Below are 20,787 nucleotides of genomic sequence, written 5' to 3' on the forward strand. Positions count from 1 at the left end.
TCGCTGCAGCAGGTGCGCGGGTGACCGGGGGCCGTGCACGCGCGCTCCGCGGGGCCGCGCCGTACGAGTCCCGGGGTCGGGGGCGGTTCCCGGGCTTTGTTAGGCCCGCGGCGCACTCCCCGGGCGGCGGGGGAGCGGTGGGCGTGCTCTGCGGGCCTGCGAGGGCCCAGCTCGGGCTGCAGCGCAGGGGTGGGTGACGGTGTCCTCTGCTTGGCCTTGCCGAGCTTGTGTGATTGGAGGCAGGATCGCATGCACATCTGGGTAGCTGCAGGATTCTGAGGCCGCATTTCAGCTGACGCCTATTGTCTGCAGTGTCAAGCTTATTTTCAGGGAAATCGAATAGTTGATTTGGTCAAATAACGTAATTGCCTGATTAAAGTGTGTTAAGAGTGAATAAGGGAGGAAGCTTGTTACAGTACCATGCTTTGTTCTCACGATTGCTTGGCTCCCGCGTCTTGTGTGGGTGTGTGTGTGTGTGAAAATAGTCCCCACGACTCCCCGAGCAGCGCCATTCTCTGAGCCCCACTTAACGTCCATCAGCGTTAAAAATGAAACTCAGCCTTTCCTCCAATCGCCTCATCCCCTTCCTGCTCCGCACTGTGGACATTGTGAACCAGGTGGACGTCAGTAAGACTTGGTAGGTTAGGTATTGCGACGAGGATGTTGAGGTGGCCAGGGTGTTTTTGAGGCAATGGCAAAAGAGGTTTATTGAGAAGAACCTCTTCACGGGTGGGATGGTTTCTGTCGTGCGAAAGAGCTGGGGTTTGGACTGGAGTCTGTGGAGCGGGCATGGTCGGTGCAATGAAATCCGAAGGGGATGCAGACTGAGCTGTGATAGATAACGTTGGGTATCTCTGAACTGATTGACATTCTACATGTTGGGAACACGAGATAGGAAATAAGCTGGCAGTCCAGGTGGAAAGTTGAGTCAGACTGCATTGTGTTGGTGTGAAGCGTCCCCCTCAAATTTCGAGATTTCAAGTGGTGTGCTCCTGATGCTCCTGAATCTTAAACTGTACTTATCTGAGCCAGTCCATTCACTCAAAAATCAAAAACTTGGAGCTTCTGCTGCTTTACGTACTGCAGTGTAGGGAAAAGACAAAAGCTGTGTTAGATTACAGTGATAGGTGTTCTGTACATTAGTTACACATGTATATATGTTAATGGTAGAGTGGAAACTAGGAGGGAAAGAGTCGGTCCAGTGACTGTTAGGGTTTAGGGGGTTCTGAGGAAGTTACATTTGAGCAAAGAAAATGAGTTCAGTTGATTTCTTTGGAAAAGTGAAAGGCTCAAGGCTTGGAGTGGGTGATTGCCTGGTGTGCTTGGAAGAGCCAGAGGGCCTGTGAGGTCAGAGTGCACACGGAATGCTCAGAGTTTGAGTTTGGAAAGGGAACAGGGGTGCTAACTGTGTGAGCTGCATGTACCACTGTATGGGCTCCTCTGACTGGGCACCGAGTCATTCGAAGTGTCTGCACAGGATGGTTTTGAGAACTGTACTATTCCGCCCTCAGAGCTGCCTTCCTGTCTCCTAGTAGGAGTCCCCTGATAGTGAAGTCAGCAGTGGCCTTAAGACCTTCAGGTTGCTTAGGCCAGAAATTGGGGCCTTCCTCTTTCTGCTCTGACAGCCTGTGTTCAGTCTGTCAACTGCTTCTCTTGGCTCCACCACCTTTACATCCCCCCACCCGCCCTTTAATTGCCTTGACTGTAAGAGCCTTTTTAACCTGTGGCCTAGAAGTTGCTGCCTTTGCCTCCCAAGGGCTTTCCTCCATGCCACAGCACCGCTGTTGGCACCCAGAACCACTGCCAAGTCTCCGAGTATTTCTTTAAGGGGAAAGATCATAAATAATCGTGCTTTGGCTTGCTCACACCTGCTTAGTTGCCATAGAGGTGTGGAAGCAACCAACACTGAATGCAGGAGGCCTGCTGGCTGCTCCATTGGGGCTTCAGGGATTTCGGCTCTGAGCCGTGTCTCTGGGAAGATGGGTCTCTGGCAGATGACGGCATGGTTAGGGCTTCTGTGTTAAGGAGAGATGGAGGCTTTTGTCAGTAAGCACATCAAAGCACAGTTTATAGTAGAAGTCACTGGTGTGGGGTGCATGGTGCGGAGTATAGGAGTATTGGGTGTAGGGTGCAGGGGTGCCCTTGGTGGGTACCTAAGCTGAGGGTAAGGTATTATGCTAATGATAGCCTGTAGAGATTGAAGACCCTGGGAATGGCAGTGGAGGGAAAGGTTCTGAACTGGAGAAGCTGACCACAGAGGGTGGCTGTCTTGTTGCAACTAGGAGGTACCAAGATTTACAACTACAGACTGGTGGAGGAAGGAAGGATGAGCAAGGCAGGGTGGAAAGGGTATTGGAAGTGTGGGGCTGACGTTTTACAGTAGTGTTTGACTGGGCATTTATAGCCCATTTAAGATTTGTGAAATAGAATCTTGTACTAGGGAAGGAAAGAAGAGGCAGTTTAGTTTAGGCACTGCGTTCTTGGGCTGAAAGTTTGGGGGGAGGGGTGAGAAAGAAAAAGGCGTATGTCGTGTCTCATAAACTGAAAACTACCAGTGTCTGAGGAAATCCAGCTGCTCTGCAGGGTAAGTGGTCTTTGAAGAAGACAGCCTGGACCATCAGAGATGGTGGCAGAGCAGGCCTGCCCCTTGCAGCACAGTCAGCCTGTAGCCCCACGCCTTAATGCCTCAGGTTCAGTGTAATCCCAGGGCCCCTTTGGATTTGTTTCCTAGTCCAAGAATAAAGGCTTTTTTCCCCTTCTGGCTGAAGTGCCTCGCAGGTGAGTGCTCTCCCTTTGTCCTGGCTTTTCAGCCTCATTTTCTGTTTTCCATGTTTGTGCAAGTTTGAAGGTAGACCCTCTCATTCTTCAGGAGAGTTTGGCAAGGACAGATGTCCTACTTTTTAGGGTTCCCCAAGTCCCTGCCTGGGTCCTGTAAGTCCTTAGCTGCACTCCGAGCACTCGGTGCATAGTTGTACTTGTAGGCTTGGTCCATTAGAGGAAGTCAGCAGTCAGCGAAGGGGGAAGGTACCAGGTGAGGAAAGGCGGGCCTGAGCTCCCGGAGTCTTCAGTGGAGTCACAGGAGCACGCTGAACTTCTTCAGTGGTTGGAGTGGTTTCAGCAGGGAAGACAGAGATTTGATGTTTGGCTCTTTCGCTGGGGCCTGGTCACATGGGTGCCCTCTGTCTCGCACATACCCGAATCCCAGACTCTGGAAAGACGCGCAGGTGCCAAAAATAAACCATTGCATTTTGAGCACATTAGGCACTCTCATCAGTTTAGGGGATGTTAGGAGGGAACCTTCTGGAAATCTGTTTCCAATTCCAGGCAAAAGCCTTTCCGGGTAAGCAGGTTTCCTACAAAGTACTTAGGCCTGCTGTGGCTCTGCTGCACTCCCTGCAGTGCTGGGGCCAAAGACTCCTGGTGGGCTGAAGACGTCAAGTCCTTCCCCCAGGTGTAACGGATGTGCAGGTAGATAAACTCCTGTGTTTTTTACGTGTGCACACCTCCTGTTCTCCAAATTAGCTCCATTACCTGTTTTACCCAATACAGCACAAATGCTGTATAAATATTAATAGCTGTTATACTTTATTGCTTAGTGATAGGAAAGTCTGTCTGTTCAGTCCAGAAAAAATTTTCATACACACACACACACACATACACACACATACACATATAGGTCTCTTCAGAGAGAGACAAAGAGTCAGGTTCTCATTGTGTAGCCTTAGCTGGCCTGGACCTCGCCATGTAAACCATCCCAGGATGGCCTTGATCTCACAGTGATCCCCCTGCCTCTGCTGCCTGAGTGCTGGGATTAAAGATCTCTGTCACCATGCCCAACTTTTGCCAGATTTCATCTGTGCCAGTTGAACTTGGTGACATGGAGCCTGTGGACACAGGACTGATGCCTGGCATCTCCTTGTCTCATGAGTGTTCTCTGCTGTCCTGTGTGCGCTGGTCTGCTGTGCCATCTGCTTGCCTCACTTGCTCAGTGTCACCCTCCTCCCAGCCATGCTGCTTACCTGCTCTTTCTCCTGCCTGCTGCTGTCCAACACTGTCCTTTCAAGTCCCTCCACACCAAGTGCTCAGCCAGAGAGAGAGAGGCCCTGGGCAGCAGTATTTATGGTGTTTGGGCCATGCTGCATAGATGAAATTGAAACGGGAGTAAATGGAAAGAAAGCCCCATGTGAGAAAACGGGCTGCCAGGAGAACTGTGTGAGGAGCACTGTGTAGCCTGAAGAAATCGTCTAGGTGGCAAAGACACAGAAGGTGGTAGTAGTTAGATGGTGCATCCAGACTCTCAGCTGGCGGCACTGCACCCGGAGTCCCTTTGAACTCCCTAGGTCTGTTTGGAATATGGAACACTTAAGACTCTGGTCTTCTTACATTCATGGTGTCCAACCCACAAGACTATGCAGACATTCCCCAAGCAGGAGATGTGCTTGTGAGCATGTCACATGAGGGTCTCCCAAGCATAGAAGCTCCAGAAGAAATCAGGACTCCCGAGAGAGAAGCAGTGTTCAGACCACACTAGGCTGGAGAGATGCTCAGAGGTTAAGAGCATGGGCTGCACTTTACCTGGGTTCAGTTCCCAGCACCCACGTGGCAGCCAACAACCATCCCTAACTCCAGTTCCTGAGCATCTGATGCCCTCTTCTGGCCACCATAGGCATTGCATGCATGTGGTGCACTTACATACATACAGGCAGACATTCACACACACAGTAAATCCAGAATTAACATTCAAAAAAGAAACCACCGTAACATTTCTGAGGTGGAGGAGAGTTCTCTGCCTAGACTTTGGTCAGTATTGAGTCCCACTTGCATCTGTCAGTGTGGGTCAGAAGGGACCCAAGATACCCTCCCCCATTCATACTCTGCCAGTCTCATTCTTGAGAGAGCTTCATTTCAAACGGTGTAAATGACATTTGAACCTAGATTGGAAGAGGAGATAAAAAAAGAATGTTTACCTGGGGACTTTGCAGTGTCTGACCAGAGATGATAGGGTATCTGACAAAATGCATCTGACGTGCAACTGGGTCTTGGGAAATAGTGTCAGGCAGGCCTGGAGTGGGTGACTGTGAGGTCCTTGCTTCCCTCCTAGCATGCCGATCTGTGATTTGTGAGGTTTTCCCCAAGTCAGAACTCTGTGTGGTGGTTGAGAGGGACAACTATGCATTGTGTGAGTCAGCCTGCAGCCCTTCCCATCCTCCCTTCCTGGGAGAAGTCACTTTTAACTACCTGCATTATGTATGTTTTATAATGAACTTTAAATAGTGAATGCCTTGCTTGGTTTTCAGTTGTAAACATGGAGATTTCTAGCACTGAAAGGTGAGGCTGCTGCTTTCTTGCCCCTGACTGCACCTATGACCCCTCCCCTGTCCTGGAAGGGTGAAGGTCTGTGCTTGGGATTGACATTGGGCTGTTTCCTGCATGGTTTCTTGTTTGTCCTAATTAATAATTTTTGTTAAGACAGTATCATGTATCCTAGCCTGTGGAATTCACTGTGTCGCTGAGGATGACCTTGAACTCCTGATCTTTTGGCTTTTACCTCCCAAGTTCTGGGATTACAGGCATAGGCCACCAAGCCTTGTTTGATGGTTGTACTTTAGTTAATTTTCTCATTATTGTGACAGAAAACTTGTCAACAGCTAATGGAAGATTTTATTTTGACTTGTGGTTGAGGGGATACAGTCCCCTGTGGGGAACACGTAGCACGGGAGTGTGAGGCAGCTGATCACATCAGGTCCTAGGTCAGGAAGCTGAGAGAGAAATGTTACTGTTCGCTCAGCTTGCTGTCTCCTTCTTCAGCATGGGACTTTTGCTCATGAAGTGGTGCTGCCCGTGTTCAGAGTGGGTCTTGCCTCAGTTCACCCTCTCTGATGCCCTCACAGACACACCCTGGGGCACATCTAGGTGAACCCAGATCTAGTCAAGTTGACCATGAAGATTAGCTATCACAGTAATTGTCTTATTGAAATTGTCAATTCTAAGAGTCTCCTTGAGCACTTGTTGCTTCCCAGAGATCGAACTGACTGAACGCCGGCAGTCAGATGGCGTGCCCTCTGTTAGAGATCGAACTGACTGAACACCAGCAATCAGATGGCGTGCCCTCTGTTAGAGATCGAACTGACTGAACACCGGCAATCAGATGGCGTGCCCTCTGTTAGAGATCGAACTGACTGAACGCCGGCAATCAGATGGCGTGCCCTCTGTTAGAGATCGAACTGACCGAACGCCGGCAGTCAGATGGCGTGCCCTCTGTTGGTCTCTGCTTTCCTGTTTCCCTCTCTGAAAGCAGAATGCTGAGGCATGTGCAGGGTACATGTCTGCCCCAGTCTTGGTCAGAAAGGGAACAGGAATTTGTCATCCAGATTCGTATGGCACTGTGGTGAGGTTAGTTTGTCTCTGGCGTAGTACTTGATATTACAGAGTGGCATGTGGAAGCCAGGCAGGGAAGACTACAGATGGAGCAGGAAGGAACCGGAAAGTGAATGAGAAGAAAAAGGAGAAGCCCTTCAGTTTCAGACAGGATTTCAGTGCGTTACTCAGACTGTGTTTCCTGTCATCAGCTTGGTATAAAAATGCTTTGGAAAAGATGGCGTAGTGACAGGAGCCTGTAATCCCAGCAGTCTGAAGGCTGAGGCAGGACGGTTGGCACAGGTTCCAGACAGGAGAGGTTCACTATCTCAGAACCCACCCCCTGATCTCGTCCCTGTGCCCCCCACCCCCATGTTTGCCACTGCTGTGTCCACGATCTCCCGTGCTGTAAGCAGGGCCCTTTTGCTTTCCCTGGTTCTGTTCCTCTGCATCTTCTGCCCCCCGCCTCATTTTCCCACTCTCTTGCTGTCTTGGCAGGCCCTTTTCACGTGTTTGCAAAACCTCTCCGAGCAAAGATGTCTGGAGAGGAAGCCAGTGGGTCTTTCTGGGCTTGATTTTCCGAGCGCTCTGGGTGTCCCTTGAAACATGGCTTCACCAGTGTGTCAGATGATGGTAGTAAGTGTCCGAGCTTTCCTCTTCGGTTCTGTTCACTTCACTCTTGCCTGATCTGGTCTCCCTCCTTCCACTGCAGCTGAGGCCTTGTGTTTGGAAATCTTTGGTTCATTAAGAACCGGCAGATACACTGGCTAGAAACCGAGTTTGCTGGGCTCCTGGACGTCATTGTGTGATGATGTGATGAGTTATTTATTGATGGAAGAGCAGCTCGTCTCAACTCTTAGATCTTACCTCCATTTTTCCTGAGGATAGAGACTAGGGGTCCCTCTGTCCAGGATCTTTGCAGCAAGGCCCTGGCATTCAGTCTCGGCTGGTTGTGCTCAGGGTTGCTTCACCCAGGTGCACATGGCATCCCAGTGACACCTTAGGAAGGCAGCTTTTGGCTGGATGCTGGAGGAACCCTATCGCCCCAGGCATGGTGGGAAGCTGGGGTTGGGGGGTCTAAGGCTTGGCAGAAAGCTAGCAACTGGTTCTCATTTGAGTTCAACCCTCCTTGACCTCTCTCAGAGGAAACATCACCGACTGTGAGCTTGAGGTTTTGCGGTAGGCGTGGAGCGGCTCTCCCTTCTCCTCTCCTCTCCCTTTGACTTTATCGTTTTTCAGCCTTATTTTACCTTCTGTATAAAGAAAACATTCCTCGGTAGTTTCAAAAGGGATACAAACAGCATGTTTCTCCCCTTTCTAATCAGAAATCTGAATTAGAGTTCACTAATGTGTTCTGATCACATCTCCAGAGACCTTGTTTCCAAGGAGGGTCATTCTGAGGGTGGGGTACCAAGTGGGAGGTTAGGGGTTGTGACTGCAGCATGTCTTGGGTGGGGGTAGGGGCAGGGCAGATTTGTCAGCCACTGACACCATGAGCAGCAGCTCTTTGCAAGCAGACTACTAGTCATGGCTCACCATGCCTCACCTTACCTCACTAGTAAGAGAGAGTATCTGCCTGATTTCTTGAGTCATGTATGACATTAGGAGTATTGGACAGAGCACAAAAAGTGCAGACGTACCACTTAGAAATGGAGATCAAAAGGGAAAAGAGAAAGAAACGCACATGTTTAAACTGAACAGAGGCCTAAATTGACTTCCCAGACCGTAGTGCTCATATGTGCTGGAAGCTTTTGCAAAGTCCAGATAGATGTTTCAGGGCACGATTGAAGGAGACAGACTGGCTTTGTTCTCAGTGAAGACAGGGATGCCTGCTGCTCCCTCCAGTGTTGTGCTGAAGCCTTAGTGCAGAAGAGAACAGAGGGGACAGTAAGGGAGGCGCCACTGTCATGGGGCCCTGCTATAGTTGTCACAGAAATATCCCAGAGAATCTGTGGGTAAATTGTTAATACTCTTGAATTTACTTTGCATGCATTCTACTTCACAAATTGTCTTTAAGTGACGTTGTAAAATGAAAAGTCTGTGGCCGTCAACAAGTACAAATCAGTCATATCCCTTCACAGAAGTAAGACCCAATTAGGACATGTCAGAGGAACATTGAAGCCGGTGTTCACTCAGGGGACGGCAGTAGAAGTGGCTTTGGAAGGCCATCTCAGCAGAGGTGTGGGGCGCTCCCACTGGAGGGTTCAAAACTGGAAGCTCCCCAGCACCTTCACCCGTGCTCTGAGTTTGGACTGATGAGTAAGTCTGTTGTCTGAAATTGCATTTTCTCGATGCAGAGGAGATGTTGCAGGTTGTTCATCTGTGAACTGAGTTTATGGTCTTGTATTTTCTTCCTGCTGATGCACATGCCAGACTCACTTGTACTAGGGGCCCTTTGCCTTTTGCATGTGCTGCAGCTGCCTCAAGACTCTCAGGTTGGTTTCAGCTGTGTACTGTTCGGTGCCCTGTAGAAATGTGAAATGCAAAATGCATGGCAATTTATGCTCTGGTGTATAACTTAAGGAACTTTGTGCACCTGGAAAGGTAGCAGTGTTGTCCTGTGAGGTGATTCTCTCTGTGCCCAGGGTCCCTGTGGCTCGTGTGGAGGTTGCTTAGTGAGAAGTAAGTGCTTTGAAGTATGGAAAGCTGAGTATTCTAACCTATTGATAAGCCCATGTGCTGCCTGTTCAATATGTTTTCAGATATATCAGAGTAAGTCCCAGAAGTTAGACACAGAGATGATAGAAGCATGCAGATGCCAAAGTGATAAGATAGTTCTCATGAGCTGTAAGATAGAACCTGCTAATGTGTTTCTGGAAACAAAGGCTTAACACAAAGACATGGTCAGCTGTGTGAATAAACACTTGTGGTTGTCTGTGTGCATACACTTGATGATCAATCAGCAAGTGTGTGTACATGTATGTTTGCTGAGAGGCTGCTGTGCACCAAAGAAAGTGGCTGAGAAGTGCAGCCACACTAGCAAGCAGATGATCTACTAAACAGCTGTAAAGGGGGAGGGTGTCTAGAAGCCATTGGGCACATTTCTCAGTATCACTAAGAAACGTTAGTGAGGGACTGGGGAGATGGCTCCTTGGGTAAAGGTACTTTTTACACTAGCCTGATGACCTGAATCTGATCCCAAGAACCCCATAGAGCTGTGTTTTTCTGTTAGTTTCTGTGTTGTTTTGGGCAGTCTCAAATCCTTTCAGAGACAATGCAAGTGAAGGCTGCTAATTGTTAGTCCCTGGGGGATGCCAGGCTAATACTCCATTTGGATTGGGCGCACACCATGGAGCATCTTTAAAGTTACTGCCTGTTGCAGGAGCATTATTGGTCCCATGGTAATGAAGGGAGAGCCAGGGCTGCAGCCGCCTTCAGACAGAATCTGAAGAGGGCTGCATGGATCTGCTGTGCTGGGAGCCAGTGCTGGTCTTTCTGTCATAGAACTTGGTTCAGGGTGATAAAGCGTGGACGAAGTACAGGTAGGGAATGACCAACAGCAGCTTTTTCTCTTTCAGAACTTAAATGAATATGTTGAAGCATTGATCACCTTGAAACAGAAAATTATTAACACGGAGTAAGTATATCATATGCAAGTGTCTGGAAGAACCTTGTCCATCTGGCCAGCTGGCTCAAGCGGGTGGTGGCTTGAAGCCCCTAGAATGGGCTAAGTGGTTTAGGTAAGATAACCCTCAGAGCCTGGATCTTCTCGTTCAGTGGCTCACGGGCCTTTGTTTTTGCTCATTTGGATTTTAAAAACTATTTTTTGTCTAAAAATGTTCCGTATGCTAGGTATCAAATTTCCATGATACTGTCCATCTATGATGTGAGATTCATTTTTAAATATTCTGTAATAGTCCTATGAATAGGCCAAGATGGATCAGAGGGATTTCAAATTAAAAGCTCATATATCAGTGCAATGTTTTGGGGGAATCAAGGCAATGCATATTACTATAGCCTAATTCTTCTCTTTGTTGCAGTAACCTACTGACAGAATACCAGAAGAAATGTGATGATATCCTTTCCAGTTCAGCATTTACTTGTGTTGGCACCTGGCAGAGCCAGTGGGGTCTTTGTAGGTTGTCACTTTCAGAAGGCAGTATCTGTTGGTCCAATGGGAGCCCTTCTCACACACAGTACTAGGGATGGGTGTGTAATGACAAATGTTTTCTGTTCCTAGTTCTGATTTTCTTAGGGTCTCAAGCTTCTTGAACGGGTGAGTTTTCCTCAAGTGTACTGGGGATGTGACAGCTCAGGGGATGTGCCAGATTTAGAAATAACTGGGACTGCACAGTGCTTGCCGAATGTTGTTTTTGAATCTGCAAAAAGTAGCTACAGGAAAATTCAAGAATTAGGAACTTGGTCTTTATTTTTATGACTTTCGTAGAGAATTAATGTGTGTGTCCAAGAATCATACAAGTCATGCCATTTTGTATTCACAGCACAGGTCTGGCACATTCAGAAAACAGTTCTCAGGTTTAAAGTGACCATTTATTCCAAAGCGATGAGCAGGCTCCTCTACTGTAGTCGACATCAACTGAATACTGTTTCAGTGGCTAGAAGAGGGATTGTCTAACTGATCGTTCCGTGGGGAGGCCACATGCTTTGATTTCAATCTCTCTCATAGGAACATAACATCTCATCCACAAAAGTCAGCATGTGTACATGTATAGAGGCTCACAGAATCTTTGATACGTGTTCAGTGTTGCAGCAGACCCTGTGATCACAGGTGCTGAACTCAGATGGGAATTTGAAGTGTGGTTGAACAGTATTTATGGCACTTGAACTTGTATGGGGTCACAAAATATTTGAGCTCCTATTATATATAATTTGTGTCAGTAACTTTTAAAAGCTGAATTTTACATTAAAAATAGAGGTCATTGGAAATTTCCTCTGGTGATTTATTTGTTGAAACTATCAATTCCTTTAGCTATAAATACAACAGGACTATAAGAGTAACAGTTCAGTTAATTATCAGAGTTGTATAGAAATAATTATTGCAACTACTGTTAGCAAAATAGCAAAATAGACAGGAAGGCCCAATATTAGGAGAGTATCGATCATTGTATCACTTTGGGGGAAATAATGTAAACTTTGTGAGGTAATTACATTTGTAATCAGGCAAGAAAATTATTGGTCTACTCTTCTAAAACTTTCCTACAAAAAATTAAATAGAAATGATCAGAAAAATTCTTTTGTAAAAAATACACTTACTAAATATGTGTATATGTATGGGTATATGCATGTGAGTGCAGGTATCCCTGGAACTCAGAAGAGGGTGTCAGGTCCCTTGGAGCTGGAGTCACACGCCATTGTGAGCTGCCCGGTGTGGGAGCTGGCAACTAAACCAAGTGCTCTGTGACAGCAGCTCATGTTCTTACCCACTGAGCCCTGTCTCCAGTGTCAGAAGAGTTCTTTGAAACAGATAAAACTTTTCAGTGTTTTTTGAAGTACAGAGATTCCTTCTGTGATAGGATATTTGATCTCAACTACAAATAATATGTTCTTAAAACATCTTGGCATTTGACCCAAATATGTATTAGTTATACCTCACAAAGGAACCTCTCCCGTACCTGGAGTGCCAGTGCTATGGGCTTGCTGTGGCGTTCTTCCTAGTTTCTAGTTCTGCTGCTGAGGTAGCAGACTTTTCTGGAAAAGCTGTCTCCAGTAACTGTAATATGACTAGATGGTGTTTTCAGCCCCTTACTCTTTTTAAATTTATTTTATGTGTATGAGTGTTTTGCCTGCATGTGTGTAAGTGTACCCATGTCATGCAGTGCCCACGGAAGACAGACGAGGACATTAGATCACCTGGAACTGGAGTTATGGATGGTCATTAGCTTCCATGTGGATGCTGGAATTCGAACACACATCTTCTGCAAGACCAGCCATTGCTCTCAACCGCTGAGCCACGTCTCCAGCCCCACACTTTGTGTTTAATTCGACCATTTTTTACCCTCCCCTCTGTGTGAAGGATGGGAACCCGCTTACCCTGTTCCTGGAGCTTCTGTTCCTCAGTCATTGCTGGAAGGTAGCATGAATGAGAAAGAATACGCTGCCTGACCTTGAAGTCAGATGCTGTGTAAATGCAAAACTCTCGTTGTCTGGGGTATTTGAGGAGTGAAGGGCACCTCTGGGGTGTTCTGATGTGTGCAGAGATCCCCAAAGTGTGTTCTTTCAGTTACATGTTGCATTAGTCTTTATTGTAATTTAATGCTAATAAATCATGTGTTTATTCAAGACTTCATTTAGGGAAATCGGTATTTTGACTGGAGACCCTGTAGTGGTATGTAGGAACAACCAGTGGACTTCCCACTGTATTAAGAGATGGAAACTTGAACCTTGGCTAGATTGATGGTCTAGCCTGTGCACATCAAATGCCTTTCACTAAAGATGAGCTGTAAAGTGAACTTTGTTTCCAGATAAGGATCAGAAGATTCTGGTGTTTTCTTTAACAAACTTTACAGCTGCAGTTTGCCAGAAGGTGAGCCGCCTCATTTCCATAGCTGGTGGTGGTAGCTGCTTGGGTCCCTGAGTCCAGGTGGACACGTAGCCCAGACTCAGGAAACCTGCCTGGACTGTAGCTGTGCTTTGGACGTTCATATTAGAGTCAGATTTGCTTTTCCTGGCAGATCACTAAAGGAGCTTGTTGTTAGGGTTCAAACTGTAGCCTGGGTCCATGTTTTAGTGACTTACAGAACTTTCGTGACCACATTACCCTTGAGCTAGGCAGTGCTCCCAGCACTGTGTCCACAGGGATTGGACTGTTCAGTGTTGTTTGTATCATGTTTTTGACAAAATAAAACTGATAAAATTGTAATGTTTTATGCTGTAACTAAAGTTATGACTTAAAAGTCAAAATGTGGTTATATACCTGATTGTATATCACTTAATTGGATAAACAGGGGTGAGCTCTCAGGGTTGGAAGTTCAGGTGTTGGGCAGCCTCTCCAGGAGCTCTGTTGAACTTGTTTCACAAGTTGCTTTTTGATACGGCTTTATTAAAATGTTTGCTATGCCTAAAATAAGAAGCTGTACGATTATGTTAGTGTAAATAGACTGCATTTAAGGAGTCTTTTGTTCCAAATTACAGACTTGATAACTCACTCTAGCCACTTTTGGTCTATGCCTTGTCCATTTTTAGAGAGAATAGCATGCTACATCACCAAGTGGAACAGATGCTCCAAAAGATTTCTCCTCTGCAAAAGTGTCAGGAAGAACTGGACTCTTTAAAAGCAGAGCTGGAAGAGAAAAAGGTACCCGAAGCTGTTTTCCTACAGAGGTTTATGGTTGGTATGTTAGGACTGGCTCAGCCGCTTGTTAATTGGACTGCAGGAACTTTTTATGTGTTAATGGGGAGCAAATGCCAGTCAAACCTTTTAAGTGTTATTGCCCATAGATAGCCTTAACCTGGTGGATAGCAGATTTGCCCTGATTTATTAGGTCTTGAATACCGCATTTCCTTATGTATTTTGAGATGAGTAGAGAAAACTAAAAGCTGTGAAATTTCATGGTTTTTATGTACTCTGCATTAATTCTTTTTAAATTCTTCTTGTCTTACATGGGGAATAACATGCAAATACTCAAACTTAGAGGTAGGTGAATTGTTGTGTGAGAGAGTGTGGGAGAAACTGATTCCTTCAGTGGTGTTGTCCACCCACGGCCACCATGGGCTGGGCTCAGTACTCGGGAGCTTCTGCTCTGGTAAGAGTCCACTTGTCCTTTGAGGAACCTGCTCTCATCATCTATGAGCCAATCAATTTGAATGATCCTGACAGCTTAGAGTGATCTTTTTAAAAGTCTATTCTTTTTTATAATCATGCTTAGTCCTTTGTGGTTTCTTAGTGTTGCTGAGGTCCACAGAGTGCATCCTTCAGTCACATGTCACCTGTTATTACAGGTGAGTTTTAGGTCATTTCCTTTACTTCATCAAGATGGAGTCTTGGGAGAAGACATGCACTTCAGATAGGAAACTGATATGTTTACATGGAGGCTCTCTTTTTCAAAAGTCAAGTCCCTGTAAGACAGCCTAAAATGCTGTCAACAGGCTTTTCTGTATACATTTTGGAACACTCCTTACAGGAATCTTAAGAGTGTGTTGTACACTTCACAGATAGAGGCTTCCGAGGTCGTAGATAGGTGACTGCCTGAGCAAAGATGGTGCTGTCAGGGCACTCTCCCATCCTATGTCCCCTCTGGGTCCTTCCAGGAGAGATTGCTGCCTTCTGGTCTTCCTGTCAGTGTGGCTTTAGTAGGGTGTGTAGTTACCTGGCTTCTCATGTACCTTAACAGTACCTATCAGTGTTCCTATTTCTGTAAGCTCTTTATTAGGTATGCATGGAGATCAAACAGAAGCAGTCATAGAGTTGGGGTATATCTACCCCTGGTTCTGTAACATCTGTTGCATGCTCAAGAGGAAGTGTGAACCTTGGAAGTAGACTTCAGTGGTAGACTCTAATTAGTCACTCAGTGACCGGGACTTGAAGAAATAAGTTATCCTGTCTAGTCGTCAGACTCTTCATTTCTAAAGAACTCATGAAGTTTTATAAATGCCACACACAGAGTGTACTGGACAGGGTGTCTTCCAGGCCTAAGTAGCTACAGGGTATCTGTGCCCCGGTTAATATTGCCTGATGGTTTGTTTCATGGTTTACCATAGTAGTAATGACCGCTAATAAATCTAAGCTCTGATTTTCCTTAGGTTGTGTTGGATTTTAATTGGCTGAGATGAAAACATTAGCTATTTGATATTTGAACCTTTTTTGCTTTTTTGAGACTGGGTAGCCTCAGCTGGCCTGGAACTTAACTGTGTAAACCAGGCTAGCTGGGGTCTTAGAGATCTGCCTGCCTCAGCTTCCAGAGTCCTGAGATTAAAGACATGTGTCATCGTGCCTGGCATTAAAACTAGTTGATTTGAAGATTTGGAATTGCTTTAAAATTAGTATGTGAAGTTGTACACCTCTGTCTGATTATACTGTTAACTCTGTCTGGCCATATGCATTAAAATGTTCAGAATTCCCCTCTGACGACCTGCTCACTCATTCTGCTCACAGCTGACGACTTGCTGTCACACAGGAAAATTTAGCTTATTAAAGCAATATTTGTTTCCTTTCTAGAGTTCTCTAAAGTTATATCAGAACACTCATCAGGAATATGCTCGTGTGAAAGAGGAATGCTTGAGAAGTGACGCTCAGTAAGTGCTTTAAACCAGAGAAATAGGAATTTCGTTTTTAAACCTACAAAGTTCGTACATCGTGGTGTCTCTACTTACGTGCGTGCATCGTGGACACTAATGGGTTAGCTGTGCTGCCGTAGCTGGTCTCCACCGTGGTCTCATCCACTGCTCGTGGGTCATAAAGAGGGCATCTCTTACAGAAGGACTGCGTAGGCGGTCCCAAGCCCTAATGTCTCTGCATGTGTGAGCTTGCACCTGTGCTTTTGTGTGCAGAGAGTTATGGCCCCTGTCTTTGTTATCTGTATTTGACAGGTGTCATCTGCTCTGGTAGGTCGTATTAAAGGGCCACCATTGTCCTTATTAATGAAACTGGCCGTTACAAGCATCTGCTGGTTACATTGAGGTGTGATCCCTCCTTCCCGTTCACAAAGCATATGCCAGGCCGTATGTCCAACTGTTGGCTGTGGGTGTGACTTAGCAATGATCAGAGGCCTAACTTCCTTACTTTCCAAAACCCATCTTAAAACATAGAAGGTCTCTGCCCACTGTTTCCCTCTCATACCGAGCATGCTCCTGACCAGGGGCCAACATCTGCATCCTGCTCAAAGATGCCATCACTGTCCTGGAGGGGAGGGCCTGGGTGTAGCAGGTACTCTGCAGGAGGCCTGTTGTATGTTTTCTAAAAGTCCACTTTAGAAGTATTCCACGTTAAATGGGGTAGTTTCTTTCCTGGGCTCATTTTACTATGAGAACGATCGTGAATGAACCCAGTTGTCCATGCACTGGAGAATGAAAGTTAGATAAAGCTAACTAAAAACGAGTTTGTTTTTTTTCTGGTAATGCTGTCTTTTGCCCCCTGACTAACCAGACTTTATTATTAGGAAGAAGAAACTAGAGGCCAAGGTGAAGAAGCTGGAGGGTGAGTGGACGGCCATGGGCTGTGCGGGCTCTGCGGGCTGTGCGGGAGCTGCTCAGAGTAACAGTTTGTGCTGTAATTTTTCGCTGTAAAAAAAAACAATGACTAACGAAATTATTTCATTTTGGAAGTTCAATTTTGTGGGTATTTCATTTTTTCCTATTAAAATCCCATGATTACGAGAAAAGGTTACCACTTTGTATGTCAAGAAACTGATTTAGATAGTTCAGATGTCTGTGAAGTGCTTTACACCGATGGACCCACACCCCCTAAATAAGGACTTGTAGTCTCTGAGTAGACAGTGTGAAGACACACCGGAGTCTGTGAGGTCTGCGCATCTCACTGCCCATCACCAAGAATGGGGCCGTTGTCTGTGCTTTTCTCTCCATTGTCGTACATTTAGATGGGGACATGGTATCAGGAAGGGGCAGTGGCTATGCCCTCCCTGTCTCTGCCCAGCATAGTCTTGAACTGTCTTCCCACAGTGGGCTTCCAGCATCATGCTGGCTGTGCTCTGCTTCAGAAATGGGGCCTTCCCATTCAGTACGTGAGGGAGAGGTCACTTCCGTCAGGCCCGTGGGCACTAGTGCCTGAAAAGGGCTCCTGGCCGCTAGTGGGGCGGAGGTCCTACAGGTGGTGTGCTAACCTCCTCACCAGTGCTGGCAGTAGGCGGTCAGGGCAGTACTGAGCTCCGAGTATCACCTTCCCGTTCCAGTGAGTGGAGACCAGTGTGTAAAGAAAGGTGTTGAAGAGACTCAGAGTGCTTGTGAAGTGACGCGTGTGGCTTTGAGAACACACTGCCCATTGAGGCGGTCTTTATTTTCCATCTGACAGAAATGTTTTTCTCTGGGCAGTGACATGGCACAGTAACGACTGTTGAGGGAAGTCAACCTTGTTTAGGAGACGAGGAACCTTGCTTGTTCTGTGAGACTTTGCTTTCTTACTGTATAAGCACGTCCACAGTGTCAGTTCTGGGTGGACTCTCAGTATTGTGAGGACTGTGTGGTGCTTTAAACCAAAAATGAATGAATGACTAGCGTGCTTGCAGTCTGAGGTCTGGAGAACTGTCAGCCCCTGGAGAGTTGGTCGCTAAGGAAGCTGTGCGGGATTAGGCTCGGTTGACTTGATGAAGGAAATTCCAGGAAAGGATAGCACTGTCCACAGCACAGAAGAAGAGGGTAATCTTACCCCATGCTTACCACATACTGAGAGGAGGGTCACCTGACTCTGGGACTGTGCAGTTCTCAAGTCCCCAAGGTGGTTGATGGTTAAAGCAGAAAATCAGGAATTCTGTCACACCCTCCCTGATCAACTGGATTCCCGCTTGGAAGGTTTGGGATTATTGTGGAAGATTCTTAAGGCCTTTGTCACTTAACGTAGTTTCATATAAATGGGAGTTTAAAAAAAACAACTCCTGTATATAGCCCTCTCTCATAAAAGTGAAGGTGCAGTAACTGTGGCATATGTCTCCAAGCTCTGAGAAAAGGCAGCACCGGATTACATTTGAGCGGTCCATTGTCCCTATAGTTGATACATTATTTTTCTCTTTGCTTTGATACACTGTTAAACACAGAGGCTGCTGTTAAGCAAACTCAAGACTTCAAGCAACTGAGGAATGAAAAGAAAATACTCGAAAAAGAATTTAAGAAGACACAGGTACTGAAAAAAATAATGTGCACAAGAAATCCCTTAGGGGCTCCTGTGGCATCTGTGCTGTGACTCACAGGAGTCGGGCCCCGGGCCACCTGGTGCCCTAGTCGTCACATCAGTTCCCTTGCCCCTGTGCATGTGCAGCATTGTCTGCTCCCGTCCAGCTCGCTCACTCTTGGTATCGCCCTCCCCCCACACAGGAAAGGCTTGATGAAGTCTCTAAACAGAAAAATGAAAAGGGTGAGTATGCAGTGGGGGCTTACGTGCAAATTCAGTTTTGCTGTGTAGGATTTGTTGTAAGCTGTTTCCCCTTGTGTTTTTAGAGTTGAGACATGTTGGAACACAGATTTCAAGTGATTCCTATGGAAGTGTGGATAAAAGTGAGTACACAGCACTTTGCTTTGATTTTGTGTACTACTTACAGTTTGTAGATACTTTGTGTTGGAAGGAGCCTTGTGTTATTTGGGATGGTCATTAGATTCTTGCATGTACATATGCACCTGTACATAAAACCGACTTATTCTCATTAAATAATGTGAATGAAAGAGTCAAAAAAACATTGTTTGGGAGAGGAGAGGTAGGTAATTTCCATACTTCTCAGTTAGTATAGGTTTTTTCTCTAGATTACAATTTATCAGATTAATTCTTTGAATTTCCTGGGTGCCAAAGCAGTGAAGTCAGGCAGAGAAGTGGATCACTGTTTTCTGAGGATGAGAAGACCAGCAAGGTCATAGAAAAGTGGACAGTGGTGGTCGCAGCACAAGCTGCCACACACACCGGTGAGACAGCTCAGACTTGCAGCTGAGAGATTGGCCTGTGCTCAGACACTCCTGTTGTCTGACTCTTGGTTGCTCACTTCCTTTTCATGTTCACAAAATAGACCATAAAATGAAGATACGAATTCGAATTTCTGTTTTTCCGTCTCACAAGAGTTTTGTGAAGATAAAATTCAATGTTTTGATAGTAGATGAAGGTGTTTTAATGCCACAAGATGCTGCTTTTTTCCAAGTAGGCATGACCAGAAGTTTTCAGTTTATGCAAGCGTGGTGTCTCTTGAAGTCCTTTTCCCTTTTAAATTTTTTTGAATTCAGAAAATAAGTTGTTTTCTTTCCTTAAGCCTTTGCTAGTTCCCACCTTTCAGCTGCCTGGGTGCTGGTGGTTGCTATCACTGATGCGGTATTGCACGTGGTGCCCTTGTGTGGAACATGTCTCTGCTTCCTAAAAGCCCGTGGTCAGCGTTGAGGTGAATTGTCCCCCGCGCTCTGTTCAAAGCCTCCCTCCCGTCCTTAAATCCTTGGCTTTTTTTCTCTCTTTTTTTTTTTTTTTTTTTTTTAAACCCCAAAGAGTTTTTTATTATCTAAGGCAAGATCAGCTCTTGTGGGGTTTTCACCCACCTTATGGGGGAAAGAATATTTTCTTTTTTTTTTTTTTTTTTTTTTTTTAAACCCCAAAGAGCTTGTTACTATCTCAGGTCAGATCAGCTCATGTTGCGTTTTCACCCACCTTATGGAGGACAAGAATATTGTCTGTTTTGCATTTTACTTTTTCAAGTAATTAAATGAAGTCAGCTGTTGACTTTGCATTTGATCCCTAGTTCTTACAAGATCCCTCAGTGCTTTTCTCTCTTAATGCTTAACTTTGGGAAGAAACTGATAAATTTGACACAAGCTTGTTGAATTGACATTCCTTTATAAGGGTTGCTCAAGGGCCACTGGTCCTTCCAAAGCCCAATAGAAAAGGCTCAGATAAAAAGAAGTAGCCCTCTTGCTGGGTACAGTAGCTGGGAGGCTGGGCAAGAGGATCCTGAGTTAGAAACCAACTAGGCTACAGAGTGAAACTGTCTCTAAAAGCATTTCCCAGGCAACTGAGCAGCTAGGCACCACTGGAGAAGATGACTAAGGAGTGTGAGAAGCCGAGATCACAGCTGCAAAGAGAGCAGCTTCACTGATGTCAAGACTGGGAGGTGGAGAAAGAGCAGAGGACTAACGTTCGCCAGTAATGATCAGGGTGAGGCTGTACCAGCCCGCAGGTTACAGAGACTGTTGTTTGGGTTTTGTCCAGAAACTGTGGCCCAAGTGTAGCTACTCAGTGTGATTGAGATGTGATAGAGGTTAAGTGACTGGGTGGTCATGGCTGTGTAAGGGTGAGCACTTGTATCCCACGCGTTTATGCACAGCATGTGAGCCCGACGTACTCCCCACTCTGCCCGCTCTCCTGAAGGCAGGACTCAGGAGGAGAGCCTGCACTCTGCTGGAGGGCAGAGCTGGAAGTGTTGCTGAGAAGGTTGTCTGCATCAGTGTTGCCCAAACTGTCCACCATAAATCTGAGAAAGAGAGATGACAAGAAAAAGCCCTTAGATTCTCGAAGACCAAGGAACCCGTATTAAATTGTGGATAAGAGTAAATGTTCAAGCCTGAATTAGTTTCTTAGAGAATGTCTAAGAACACATCCACAGGCTGCTGGAATCACATGACTGAGTGACCCTGGATGAAATGGAGGAGTAAGAACAGAGTGCAAAAGGGCCAGCCCCAGAGGTGACACAGAAGACAAGATCTCAGGATGGAGCTGGTATCCCAGTGGTCGTCGCTGGAGCTCTCTGAGGGGTGGACAGAGCCGGTGGGAAGGTAGAGACAGGAGGAGGAAGCGTGCAGTGTGTCCACACGGTAGGACAGCAGCTGCTTACATACAGC

At 46.3% G+C, this 20,787-nt stretch overlaps 1 protein-coding gene across 1 annotated transcript in view; it reads left to right on the plus strand.

The window, feature by feature from the left end:
- Ice1 (interactor of little elongation complex ELL subunit 1) overlaps nt 1-20,787 on the plus strand; it is a gene marked incomplete at its 5' end in the record, with an annotated part of 53,684 nt that continues 32,897 nt past the window's right edge. Inside the window, 10 exons of the mRNA XM_029564254.1 lie at nt 1-12; nt 9,876-9,934; nt 10,338-10,372; nt 12,823-12,841; nt 13,501-13,612; nt 15,473-15,549; nt 16,413-16,450; nt 18,021-18,103; nt 18,298-18,337; nt 18,421-18,477. Coding sequence (XP_029420114.1) covers nt 1-12; nt 9,876-9,934; nt 10,338-10,372; nt 12,823-12,841; nt 13,501-13,612; nt 15,473-15,549; nt 16,413-16,450; nt 18,021-18,103; nt 18,298-18,337; nt 18,421-18,477 — 532 coding nt within the window. The remainder of the gene's footprint in view (nt 13-9,875; nt 9,935-10,337; nt 10,373-12,822; nt 12,842-13,500; nt 13,613-15,472; nt 15,550-16,412; nt 16,451-18,020; nt 18,104-18,297; nt 18,338-18,420; nt 18,478-20,787) is intronic.

This window comes from Nannospalax galili, unplaced genomic scaffold (genome assembly GCF_000622305.1).
Source record: "Nannospalax galili isolate Female #2095 unplaced genomic scaffold, S.galili_v1.0 scaffold197, whole genome shotgun sequence".
NCBI classification, from domain to species: Eukaryota; Metazoa; Chordata; class Mammalia; order Rodentia; family Spalacidae; genus Nannospalax; species Nannospalax galili.